General features: G+C 47.2%; 1 protein-coding gene across 1 annotated transcript in view; it reads left to right on the top strand.

The window, feature by feature from the left end:
• The window catches only part of tgfbr3 (transforming growth factor, beta receptor III), a 54975-nt gene extending 41665 nt beyond the window's left edge, over window positions 1-13310 (top strand). Inside the window, exons 10-17 of the mRNA XM_052073851.1 lie at window positions 69-224; window positions 1394-1537; window positions 2520-2711; window positions 4437-4700; window positions 4866-4992; window positions 10408-10449; window positions 10566-10676; window positions 13005-13310. Coding sequence (XP_051929811.1) covers window positions 69-224; window positions 1394-1537; window positions 2520-2711; window positions 4437-4700; window positions 4866-4992; window positions 10408-10449; window positions 10566-10676; window positions 13005-13144 — 1176 coding nt within the window. The 3' untranslated portion in view covers window positions 13145-13310. The remainder of the gene's footprint in view (window positions 1-68; window positions 225-1393; window positions 1538-2519; window positions 2712-4436; window positions 4701-4865; window positions 4993-10407; window positions 10450-10565; window positions 10677-13004) is intronic.
• Window positions 13311-13519: the final 209 nt, after the last annotated feature.

Raw genomic sequence — 13519 nt, 5'->3', positions numbered from 1 at the left:
TTCACTGGACTCTTTATTAGGTACATGTCCCGAAAACAAAATGCTAATTGTTGTTGTCGTGGAATTAGGCCAATGGATTTGCGCACGCCAACCTGACGCTTCAAGACCCACAATGCAAAGCGGCGGTCAACGCCACCCACTACACATTGGAGACGCCGCTCAACGGGTGCCAGACCACCGTGTACCCCCTGCTGGGAACGTCCAACGCCCTTCACATCAACACAGTGAGTTTACTTTTGGTTGTTTGTTCAATAAATTCATGAGAAGGAAGTTAGCTGACTCCTTTTATTTATTCATTCATTCATTCATCTTCCGAGCCGGTTGATCCTCACTAGGGTAGCGGGGGGTGCAGGAGACTATCCCAGCTGTCTTCGGGCAGTAGGCGGGGGACACCCTGAATCGGTTGCCAGCCAATCGCAGGGCACACAGAAACGAGCAACCATTCGCACTCACACTCACACCTAGGGACAATTTAGAGTGTTCAATCAGCCTGCCACGCATGTTTTTGGAATGTGGGAGGAAACCGGAGCACCCGGAGAAAACCCACGCAGGCCCGGGCAGAACATGCAAACTCCACACAGGGAGGCCGGAGCTGGAATCGAACCCGGTACCTCTGCACTGTGAAGCCGACGTGCTAACCACTGGACTACCAGGCCGCCCCTCCTTTTATTTATTGTTATGAAATGTTATTTTTGAGGGAAAAAAAGTATTTATCTTTTGAGTTATCCAAATTGTGTTTTTTTTTAATTTGCATATTTTTTCAAGAAAAAATAACTTTTACAAGAAAGATATTGAGATTTTTTTTACACATATAAAATGCAGTCTTTTATTATTATTATAGTTTTTGGTGAAAAAAAAAAATCCAAGACAATGAATTGGGGAGTAAAAATTTATCTTTTAAGAATCCAGAATTGATTTTATATTAGAAAATGTGCACTTTTTGAAGGACTTTTGCGTTCAAAAAACTCATCTTAGGATGCATCATGAACTCTTGTGTGTTTGCGAGGTTTGACCTCTGTTATCTTGTTTGCTCATCCTGCTCGCCGTCCGTCCGCCTGTCTGACTGCAATTTTAACAATCTGGGCTTGCGTCCAAGTGTCGCTTTTGTGTAGCGCCGGGATGAACTATCGACCCTCCTCCAAAAGAGATGAATTGTCACTCCGTGGATCCCACATGACCTCCTCTGGGGGCGTTCAGTGCAACAGGAAACTGACAAATTCCTCAATGTGGCTCGTGTGTGATGCTCATTTATCATCAGTTTATTTTTATTTCAGTTTTTGACTGACCTGACCTCAGATAAGCAGGGGAACGTGAATCGACGGATGGATAGTTTTGACTGATTGAAGGCTCACCAGGCTAATAGAGACTATACATTTTTTTTTCTTTCTGTCAGGTCCTGATAAGTCACAGCGAGTCAAAGGACGGGAGCGGCGGGCCGTTGGAGTACGAGGACCAGGAATCAGGAGAAGTCCTCTTCCCCAGGGGGACTTTGGACCTGGAAAGATTCCCGCCCAGAGATCAGATGTCAAGCGTAACGGTATTGGACTACTCAACAACAACTCTGTGCGGGTTGTTATTAGTCTTAAGCCATGTAAATGTCCTCCTATATTGGTAAACAAGATTGACTTGAAGACACCCCACTGGAATTTTGGGGGGGAGAAAATCGTGCATTTTGCGTTTGAAGCAGCCGTTTTAGGCTCAATTTTGTCCTTTTTTGGTGTCCTTCAAGGGTGTGAACTTGTCCTCTGGATGGTTTGGAATATTCAGCCACAAAAAAACTGTTTCACTTAGCTACATGAAATTAAGTGGGGGGCGGCCCGGTAGTCCAGTGGTTAGCACGTGGGCTTCACAGTGCAGAGGTACCGGGTTCGATTCCAGCTCCGGCCTCCCTGTGTGGAGTTTGCATGTTCTCCCCGGGCCTGCGTGGGTTTTCTCCGGGTGCTCCGGTTTCCTCCCACATTCCAAAAACATGCGTGGCAGGCTGATTGAACACTCTAAATTGTCCCTAGGTGTGAGTGTGAGTGCGAATGGTTGTTCGTCTCTGTGTGCCCTGCGATTGGCTGGCAACCGATTCAGGGTGTCCCCCGCCTACTGCCCGGAGACAGCTGGGATAGGCTCCAGCACCCCCCGCGACCCTAGTGAGGATCAAGCGGCTTGGAAGATGAATGAATGAATGAATGAATGAAATTAAGTAGGCCTGATGATAATGAGCAGACCCACAAAAAAAGTTGAAGGAAGCCAGGCTTAAGCGACACAAGAAGTGAGCCATGTCTTTTTCAAGTGGCCATTTTTTGGGTCCTTTTGATCATTTTGGGGATCCCTCAAAGATGAGATAAGATATCCTTTATTCGTCCCACACTGGGGAAATTTACAAGGCATGGAAAGTCAGGCATTTTGGTTCAAAGTGACCATTTTTGGGTCATGTTTACCTTTTCTCGGGAACTTAAAGAATGTTGTTGTTCAAGAATCTTGCTGGATCAACACAAATCTGATCTGATGTTTGTCTTGTCTCCTCCCAGTTCAACTGCACGTACCGACGGGAAAGCAAGAAAGTCCCGGCGGCGGCGGCGCCCAAGAAGGTCCCGGGAAGCGGTGCAGCCCGACCCGTCAACATAACATTTAGCATGGATCTGTACGACGCGCCGCCCACTAACCAGCCGTCCCGCCAGGCCTTCAACACCGTCTTGCACAACCAGCGGGTTTTCGTGGAGGTTTGTGCACATCTCTTTTCTCGCCGGGGTCACTTTCGCCCTCCCCGAAGAGGTGGTTAACGCATTAACCTGTCGTGCGTGTTTTTGGAATGTGGGAGGAAAGCGGAGCATAAAATTCTTATATTTTGTAAGATCTTTCTGTAAATGATTTAGTGGATTCATCAGCCCGCGGAATTTCGTTCTGCCAAATATCAGAATTGGTATCGACCTAAAAAAAAATCCGCACCCGGAGAAAACCCACGACCTCTGCATTGTGAGGTCGACGCGCTAACCACTGGGCCACCGGTTTGCCCTATAAATTCTTATATTTTTTAAGATCTTTCTTTGAATGATTTAGTGGATTCATCTGCCCGCGGAATTTCGTTCTGACAAATATCAGAATTGGTATCGGCCTAAAAAAAAAATCCGCACCCGGAGAAAACCCACGACCTCTGCATTGTGAGGTCAACGCGCTAACCACTGGGTCACCGGGTTGCCCTATAAATTCTTATATTTTTTAAGATCTTTCTGTAAATGATTTAGTGGATTCATCTGCCCGCGGAACTTCGTTCTGACAAATATCAGAATTGGTATCGGCCTAAAAAAAAAAATCCGCACCCGGAGAAAACCCACGACCTCTGCATTGTGAGGTCGACGCGCTAACCACTGGGCCACCGGGTTGCCCTATAAATTCTTATATTTTTTAAGATCTTTCTTTAAATAATTTAGTGGATTCATCTGCCCGCGGAATTTCGTTCTGACAAATATCAGAATTGGTATCGGCCTAAAAAAAAAAATCCATATCCGTCAGGCCCTATTTTTTTGTTTTTGGTGTACAAGTGTAATTTGTTCATTCACATTTCAAATCAACATTGCCCATTGAAATGAGTGCAAGTGCCATGAATCCATTCCCGTCTCACCAAAACATCAACATTTTTATTTCATAACATTTATTCCTGATACTTTTTTTGACACGGCCCCATTTTTTTTTTTTTCCTCCCGGGGAAAAAGCAGTGATAAAAAATCATGGCAATTACAATGAGCATGAATCATTCAGAAATGTTGTGGTCTTCATCGCCCACAAATAGCAGGGGTCCAACATAGTACATATGGTAGAACTACTTTGCTCGTATTCCCAAGTCAACAACACGGGTTCGTGCATATTACCTCAAAAGGACATCATCTGCTTTTTCTTTTCAACATTCGCTTTTCTCCCGTGCAAACAGTTCGAACAAGTGAACTTCATTCAAAGTGCTTGAAGCCAAGTAACTGCAGTAACTAAGTATTTGGACTTGGCCACCGCCGCTTCATCGGTTCACTTTCTTGTATCCACGCAAATATTTACCGCTACTCGGAGAAGGTCATGGGAGGTGGCTCACGCTGGCCTTTTGAAGCGGCGATTCATGACGCTATCAGCGGGAGCTAACAAAAGAGCTGTGTGTGTTCGCCGCCAGCTTCTTCGCTGTCAGAAGTGGCGGCGTGCTGAGAGCCGACCCCCCCCGAGCACGCAAGGCGCGCTCGCAGGAAAAAGGGCCTCTTTTGTTTCTTGAGCTCTTTTCGCTTCAACGCGACTCTGATGAGTTCACCGGGGCCTTTGCTGGCCTTGAGCGTACGTACCAAGTTTAGAGATCAGATTGAAATTGTGGGCAAAATTTATGCTCTGACATTTTGAACTCGAAGCTCAAGTTTTGACCGAGGAGGCGGGACCATAAGTTTTAGGGGACGCAAATATTTGACGTTTTTCAGATCACGTCAACGTCGGACAACGCGGACGTGGGCTTCAACATCCTGTCGTGCTTCGTTTCCCCCGACGCCAACCCCAAAGTGGAGTCGCCCTACGCGCTCATCGAGACGGTTTGTCCCACCGACGACTCGCTGCGCTTCCGTCAAGACGCGCAGAAGGACAAGAAGAGCTTCAGCTTCACCTTCAAGTCCGACTTGAACGCGTCGAGGCTCTTCCTGCACTGCAAGATGGCGCCGTGCGCAGACACCGATCCTCATCTAGCACCGGTACGCTCCCTGACGCCCCCCGGTGGTCAAACATGGTATCGGTTGGTTGGCTTCGAAAGTCAAGTTTCTGCGTAAATTTGTGCCCGCGTGAAAAGTGTTACTCCCGAATGCTCTGGTTTGATTGTCAACTCTTTTCCCGTTTTTTGTTTTTGTTCTTTTGGTCAGTGCGTGGACGCGAGCTTGGCGTGCGACTCCTTGAAAGTAGGAGACATCCTGGACATGATGATGAGCGCCAGGACCAGCAGCAAAGCTCTGCTGATCCTGGACGGGAACCACCCACCCCACGTGACAGGTCAGGATGCTAACGCGACAGGAGCGCCGTCCGGGGTGCTAATTGGGGGGGGGGGGGGGTAGTTGTGATGATTTCAAAAGGTATTCCTCTACAAAAGGTGCACTAGAAGCTCCTTTGAAAGTCTTTTGAACTTGTACCAAATGTTTTTCGGTACATGTGTAAAGTAAAAGTACATGTTGTCGTCCGTGACTTCACTTTGGCTTTTTTTTAATTTGTCTTCCCTTTCCGCGATACTTGGCTCTCTGCGACTCTACGTTGGCTTGATTCTGCTGAGGATACTTTTACTCTGCTTTACTGTACTTTGTTACTTTATGCGTTGCTTAATGTGACTCAACTTGTACTTTTTTTTGCTTTCTTGTACTTTTCCTGCAGCTGCTTCACTTCGGGCTACTTTTCTCGGCTTTTGTCCACTTCTACTTTATGTCGCATTACTGTACTTTTATGTTGACTTAACTCTCGTCTGATTTACCGTCCTCTACTACTGCTTTTACTTTGCTGTACTTTTGGTCCATCCATCCATCCATCCATCCATCATCTACCGCTTATCCGGGGCCGGGTCGCGGGGGCAACAGCTTTAGCAGGGAAGCCCAGACTTCCCTCTCCCTAGCTACTTCTTCCAGCTCTCCCCGGGGGATCCCGAGACGTTCCCAGGCCAGCTGGGTGACATAGTCTCTCCAGCGTGTCCTGGGTCTTCCTCGGGGTCTCCTCCCGGTGGGACATGCCCGGAACACCTCACCAGGGAGGCGCTCCGGAGGCATCCGAATCAGATGCCCAAGCCACCTCATCTGTGTGCCTAAACTGTACATGTTGGGTTCTCCAGCGTGTCCTGGGTCTTCCTCGGGGTCTCCTCCCGGTGGGACATGCCCGGAACACCTCACCAGGGAGGCGCTCCGGAGGCATCCGAATCAGATGCCCAAGCCACCTCATCTGGCTCCTCTCGATGTGGAGGAGAAGCGGCTTGACTCTGAGCCCCTCCCGGATGACCGAGCTTCTCACCTTATCTCTAAGGGAGAGCCCGGACACCCTGCGGAGAAAACTCCTTTATCCTACTTTTACTTTACTTGAATGCATTTTTGCTTCCCACTGATTTCATTTTCTTGACTTTGTTTTTACTGTACTTTTACTTGACGCTACTTTGCCTGACTTCTATCTTGTCTTGTTGACACTACCTTTACTTTGTGCTTCTTTGCTTCTACTCTTGCTTCATTGTACTTTTACGCCAAACTACATTGCTTTTGCTTTCCTGTGCTTTACTCTACTTTCACTTTACTCCGGTCTGGTCTGCACGTATACTTTTGCTGTACTTTTACTGCTTTGCATTGCTTAACTCCTCCACTTTTTACTCTGCTTGACTGTATTCGACTGTCACAGGCCGGAATCCATATGTCAGTGAAATGTACTTATAGTTATTGTATGTTTAATTACCTACCGGTGCTTTTCTTAGGCAGTCGAATCTCACGTACGCGTGCAGCGTGTGAGTGATAAGCTCAGTGTGAAGTCAGAAGTGAAGTCACACGTCGGCGAATGTCACCTCCCGTACATCTGCTCCTCATTACGCGTCATCATCTGCCTGTTTACATCAACCAGTTGTACACAATCGTGTGTGTGTGTGTGTGTGCGTGTGTGTGTGTGTGTGTGTGTGGCTGAGGCCCAGCTTTTGGCTGCTGGATGAGGGAGAGCTGGAAAAAGGAGTCATACGAGCACTAAGCTCCAGTTGTTTTCACTTAGCGGCTTCGGCTTGACCCCCTTCCCCCCTCCTTTCCTCCCTCCACACCCGTCATTCCCCCCTCACCCATCCACTCCAGTGTGTGCACGCGGTCAGAGTGTGCACGTTAGTCCTTGAAGGATCACTCCTTATTTAGCCAGTCATCCAACTCCGTCAGGGGATTATCCTGACCCCCCCTCGCGCGCGCACACACACACACACACACACCTCATGTAATAGCCATCACCTTTTGGAGGTGTCCATAGGATGATGTCACGAGCAAGCTCCACCCCCCACTACCACCACTGACTCGACGCTACGTATATCTTCTTCACACTATTTTGCACATAACTTTTTTTTTTTTTTTGTCCTGACATTTACTTTGCTTTGCTCTACTTTTTACTTGGATCGGCATAAATTTTGCTGTGCTTTGCTTTAATGCTTTGCCATTATTCTACATTGCTTGACGCTACTTTAGTTGGCTTTACTTCACGAGACCTGACGTTGCTTCATTTCACTCTCCCTTTACATCCCTTCATCTACTTTAGTCTTACGTAACTTTCCTTTACTTTGATTTTACTCTACTTTGGTTCACTTTTGCTTTACTTCATGCAACTTGACTCTGCGGGCGGCCCGGTAGTCCAGTGGTTAGCACGTCGGCTTCACAGTGCAGAGGTGTCGGTTCGATTCCAGCTGCGGCCTCCCTGTGTGGAGTTTGCATGTTCTCCTCGGGCTTGTGTGGGTTTTCTCCGGGTGCTCCGGTTTCCTCCCACATTCCAAAAACATGCATGGCAGGCTGATTGGACGCTCTAAATTGTCCCTAGGTGTGAGTGTGAGTGTGAGCGTGGATGGTTGTTCGTCTCTGTGTGCCCTGCGATTGGCTGGCAACCGATTCAGGGTGTCCCCCGCCTACTGCCCGGAGACGGCTGGGATGGGCTCCAGCACCCCCCGCGACCCTAGTGAGGATCAAGCGGTACGGAAGATGAATGAATGAATGAACTTGACTCTGCCTTTTTTCTTTACTTCACTTGCCATTCTTTAATTCTCAATTTTGCCCTCCTTTAACCTGCTTTACAATTGCTCTCCTTGAGTCTGCTTCATTTGCTTCAACTCACTCTGGTTTTTTTTACTCTACTTTGCTTCCCTTTACGCTGGTTTGCTCTGCTTTACTCCACTACTGCGCCTTTACTTTCACCCAGCTTTACTCAAGCGGTCTTGGAAAGAACTCCCAGTCAATAAGGCACTCGATCTGACATTGGAAACCAATCTTCTAAAAACGTTAAAAAGTGCAGCGAGATGTATTGACGTGAGCTTTAGCCGTTGCTATGTTGGCCAAAGGTAGTCGAATGTCTTTCAGTTTCTTGCTCTCTTGCAGACTGTATAAAAAAAAAATCTAATTATACGACGTGTTAGTCGCCAAGCTTTCCATGAAGGAAGTCTCGTAGCGTGAGCAGAAACCCGGAGGAACGCCGCCTACCGACATTGGCGAATTTACGACATTTGTATTTTTCCGCCGTCTCGGAGTGGTGGTGTCAGTGTTGACGTTGGACGGGCCGGCATTTCAGTCCCGCGGAGCACTCGGGAAGACGCTGTGGTGAGCATGACGCTAAGCTAGCTGGAAAAAGGGGCCCCCATTGTGTCAGGCTTTAGTCCCCACCAGCGCAGAGAGACATCCGATGACAGTGTAGCGTTCACTTCCTGGTTCTCCTCCAATCACAAGTCGCATACCAAGATGATCATACAGTGCCGTCAGGGAGTTGCGCAATGTAGGAATATTTACAACAAAATGGTGACCCAAATAAAAATAAAAGAAATTTTCATCCCCCAAAGCAAGTTTCACTTTGGAGCATGAAATTTGGGAAGCGCGTCTCTCATGAGTAAGCCCATGAAAAAATAATTCAAGAAGCCAAGGGTTCAAATATACAGGAAGTCTGCCATTTTGCGTTGAATCGGCCATTTTAGGCTAAATTTGTTTATTTCCAGGAGTCCTTGAACCCACAAACCTGTCCTGTGAAATACTTTTGAAAATGTAGCCCCCCCCCCTCCCCCTCAAGCCAGTTTGACTTAGCAGCATGACATTTGGGAAGCATGCGTGTCATGAGTAGACCCACCAAAAAGTCTCAAGAAGCCGTGAACGAAAACAAACAGGTCTGCATTTTTGGTTTGAGGTGGCTTTTGTGGGGTCCTCTTTGGCGTTTCAAGGGCCCCTCCAAAAATCAAACCAGCTATACTAGACAGATGGACAAAACTTTTTCTTTTTTTTTTTATTTTGCCAATGCAAGTGGGCGGAGTATGTCAGCAAAGTTTGATGACTATCCATACCCCCCTCCCGCCCCCACAAAAAACAAGCACATGGCCCTTTTGACATACCCGACTCGATGCAGTCCGTTGAACACTGGAACATTTGCGAGGCTCGCATTCCAAGGCTGCAGGGAACAGATAACCCGGGTTGTGCTGTTGATGCGAGCCAAGGCGTCCTCCAGTGATGACCTGTAATGGGCTCTCTCTCTCTCTCTCTCTCTCTGGCCTAATGAAAAACACAACGTCTAACAATAGCGGCCATTGTGCTCTGGCGAAACTTGGACCCGCGCCAGGCCACATTATGGCCAAAGCGCCGAGGTTCATCGCTCAAGACCCCGACAGCACATTCCAAAAAGAGCTTCATCAGCAGCGGGCATATCACCCTGTGAGAACATTAGCTCAACGGATCACATTGGACAACTTTATTCTCACTTATTCATTCATTCATTCATCATCCGAGCCGCTTGATCCTCACTAGGGTCGCGGGGGGTGCTGGAGCCTGTCCCAGCCGACTTCGGGCAGTAGGCGGGGGGACACCCTGAACCGGTTGCCAGCCAATCGCAGGGCACACAGAGACGAACAACCATTCGCACTCACACTCACACCTAGGGACAATTTAGAGTGTTCAATCAGCCTGCCATGCATGTTTTTGGAATGTGGGAGGAAACCGGAGGACCCGGAGAAAACCCACGCAGGCCCAGGGAGAACATGCAAACTCCACACAGGGAGGCCGGAGCTGGAATCGAACCCGGTACCTCTGCACTGTGAAGCCGATGTGCTAACCACTGGACTACCGGGCCGCCATTGGACAACTTTATTCTCACTTATTCATTCATTCATTCATCATCCGAGCCGCTTGATCCTCACTAGGGTCGCGGGGGGTGCTGGAGCCTGTCCCAGCCGACTTCGGGCAGTAGGCGGGGGGACACCCTGAACCGGTTGCCAGCCAATCGCAGGGCACGCAGAGACGAACAACCATTCGCACTCACACTCACACCTTAGGGACAATGTTTTTGGAATGTGGGAGGAAACCGGAGCACCCGGAGAAAACCCACGCAGGCCCGGGGAGAACATGCAAACTCCACACAGGGAGGCCGGAGCTGGAATCGAACCCGGTAGCTCTGCACTGTGAAGCCGACGTGCTAACCACTGGACTACCGGGCCGCCACTATTCTCACTTATTTTGTTAATTTTTTTTGTTTATAGATTTTTTTTTGTATGTTTTTGGATACATTCACGTGTTTAAATCATTTTGTAATTTTTTTCCTGTATTATAAATATTTGTGTATTTTAATACATTTTTTTTATATTTTTCTGTTTTTGTTTTGCGATGTTTTTTACTTACTTTTACTTTTTTTAAGTCATATATTTATACGCTGCATATATATTAATAAACATCTCTTTTCCAGATACACCGTCACAAGCAGGCCCCGATGACCCCACTCACAAAAGTGAGTTTCTTTTTAAAACTCTCAAGTGGAACGTGCACACACATGCATTGACAACCTCGCATAAAAAAGGGCGACGATAAGCCAAATTTCTTACTCATCCAATTTTGCTTTTTCAGACACGGCGGCGCACCTACTAGACACGCCGACGGTGGTGGGGATCGCCTTTGCCGCCTTCGCCATCGGCGCTCTGCTGACAGGAGCGCTTTGGTTCATCTACTCGCACACAGGTGAGGAGTGCTCTTAAGGAAAACAGAAGCTCGCGCGAGGAATGCGAGGAGTGGCAGAAATGCGGCCAAACATCCTGCGGCGCACAATAACACGCGCCGCAACGACTTCCTGTTAGCGCGGCGGCGAGGGCCCAGCTCGTCTTTCCTGCCTTTGAATGTTGTCAGCGATATTCTCCGCATGGAAATCCCCCCCCCCCGCTCCCGTTTTGGATTGCGTGAGCTCCCGCAGGAAAAAACTTCATGCCAAGATCTTCTTCTTCCTGTGTCACCCCCAGGACCCTTGACCAGGAAGGGAGAGGTTGATAGTGCAATCGCGCTTGTTCTCATGACGGTCGCAGGCAGAGAGGGGAGACTTCTGTTGACTCAAATCACTGTTTTGGATGACCAAAAAAAAAAAAAGTAATAATATTTGACCTGGCCTGTGCTGCCCTGTGCCATATCCTTGTTTTTATTGCTCCCTTGACACTCTGGAGGAGGTGGACAACATAAGGATGCTAACTAAGCTAAAAGCTATGATGGCCAGTCCCTCCCACCCCCCACCAGCCCGCCCTGACAGCACTTGGTAGCTCCTTCAGCCAGAGACTGTTACACCCGCGCCGCAAGAAGGAGAGATACCGACGCTCGTTCCTACCGACTGCTGTCAGGCTGATGAATAAAAAATAACAATCATAATAATAATAATAATTAAATGATGTGAAGGAAAATCGTAAATAGTACTGCGATTTATCCATTTGTGTTCATATTGTATTTAATTGAAAGATGTTTGTTGTTTTTTTTCTCTTTCTTCTTTCTACATACATTCTTGCTGCTGGAGGCTGTAAATTTCCCCAGTGTGGGACGAATAAAGGATATCTTATCTTATCTTATCTTAATTCATGCTATTGGTCTGTCCCCCACGTGGCTGTTGCTCTATCACAATACTGGTTAACATTTAAATGTTAACCTTTGCTTGGGAACAATTCTCTTGAATGCACTTCAATACTTTCGGAAAACTTGATGGGTCAGTGGTCTGGATTACAAAGCCATTCAAGTCCAATCCTGAAAGAGTTTAGTTCCTTGCCCAGGACTTCTGTCCTTTCCCATCCTGTCCTATTTACTGCTTCTTCCCATTTTGTTTTACTGCCCTCTCCTCTTTATGACTTGCATCTTGTACATCCCAACATCACATGCTTTTTTACCGCTTGCCCTTGTCTTCGCTCATCGCACCTTGTCCTGTTCTGTCCCATCTCATCTTATTTGCGACCTTTTTGACATTGTGAGATTTTGTTTTACTGTTGTTGTTTTCTCTGTTGAATAGGACAGGTTTTTAAAAAAAAAATGAAAGCTAGCATCCAGTCTGGGACAATAAATTAGGAACAGTGACTGTGGACAAGGCACAGGTGCAAGAAGACAACATTTTTCATTCATCTTGCGTGAAATGACCTTACAAGGCAATATTGATCCCACCTAAAAATATCCTCCTGGCTTTTTGAGTGTTCAAGCAGCAAAACAGAGCAAGTGAGCATCCCCCCCCCTCTCCCAGACATAAACGCCTTATGCTTCATTTTTTTTTTTTTTACTCCATCTCAGCTGGACACCATACAAGGTCTTCAGCTTTCAATATGCTGAATGTTTGACACTTTGCTCATTAAGTGCTTAACAAAATCTCTTTTTTTCTTTTCTTTTCTTTTTTTTTTAAACACTTTTTGTTAGACTATGTGGCAAGCAGTCCAAACACGCAGCGGTGATGTCATGAAAACATTTGCGTTTAATAGCAGCACTAGTGGATGCCATGTCATGCTCGCAGGCTGACGCTCACATGCTAACGTCAGTTACTGTTTGCTTCTGACTACATGAGGAGAACGTGCGATCCGAGATCTGGAGCATTACGATGATAAAAACACTCACTTTTTGGATATAAAATAGGTGCAGTGTGGTTGTCTGACTAACCGTGAATGAAAAACAGAGATTCTCTTTTGTTGTGCTAGCTGGCTAAAGCTAGAGATGACCATGTAACACAAGATCTTTTTCACAAATAAAGAAAATAACTCTGTTGATTGACACTAATTGTGTAAAGTAGAATGGTCGTGCTACCCGGGCTAAATCTTTGAATGTAAAATAGAGGTGCACTATAGTGGTGATAGCTGGCTAACGCTAATGCGTAAGACTGGTCATGCTAAAACGACTGCACTGCTGAGGTTAAGCGTAACTTTGTCAACTACAGTGGTCATGTTCCCTGGCTAAAGCTAACGTAAATGTTTCTTTTTCAGTCCCTTTGATTGTCGATTGTCATTTCTTGGTTGTTATTTGTGCGAGATTAAAATTCTGTGTTCCCGTTATTGCTTCCAGGAGGGACTGCTACGGTGGCAGCGACGGAAGACATGACCAAGGAGGTCCAAAAGTGTCCGCCTGCTTCAGAGAACAGCAGCGCCGGCCACAGCATCGGCAGCACGCAGAGCACACCCTGTTCCAATAGCAGCACAGCATAGCGGATGGAAAAAACCCAGGCCGGACCCTTCCCGCCCTCCTGCCTGGGTCCGAAAGACTAAAAGAACTCGGGTGGCTGTAACATCCGGGATGGCGGGACCACATCCTGAACTGAAGCGGAGACTTGTGGCCTTCTCCGAGTTCATGCTATACGTCCAAAGAGTTTTTTTTTTAAAAATTGCACCCGACACCATGAAATTTATCGAACAGAAAGTCAGACAGACAGCCGGGGGGGGGGGCATCCTCACTAATGGATGTGAAATTGGGTGGCCATGTCTGTATACCGTTTCAACGACGCATGCATGGAAGTCAACAGGAAATCAATGGCTATTTTGTATTAGTTTTAGTTGGCCGTTTCAGGGCGCCATGAAAAATGT

This window comes from Hippocampus zosterae, chromosome 8 (assembly GCF_025434085.1).
Source record: "Hippocampus zosterae strain Florida chromosome 8, ASM2543408v3, whole genome shotgun sequence".
In the NCBI taxonomy this organism is placed as follows: Eukaryota; Metazoa; Chordata; class Actinopteri; order Syngnathiformes; family Syngnathidae; genus Hippocampus; species Hippocampus zosterae.
Note: the sequence above shows the minus strand (reverse complement) of the source record. Positions and strands in the feature narration are given on the sequence as shown.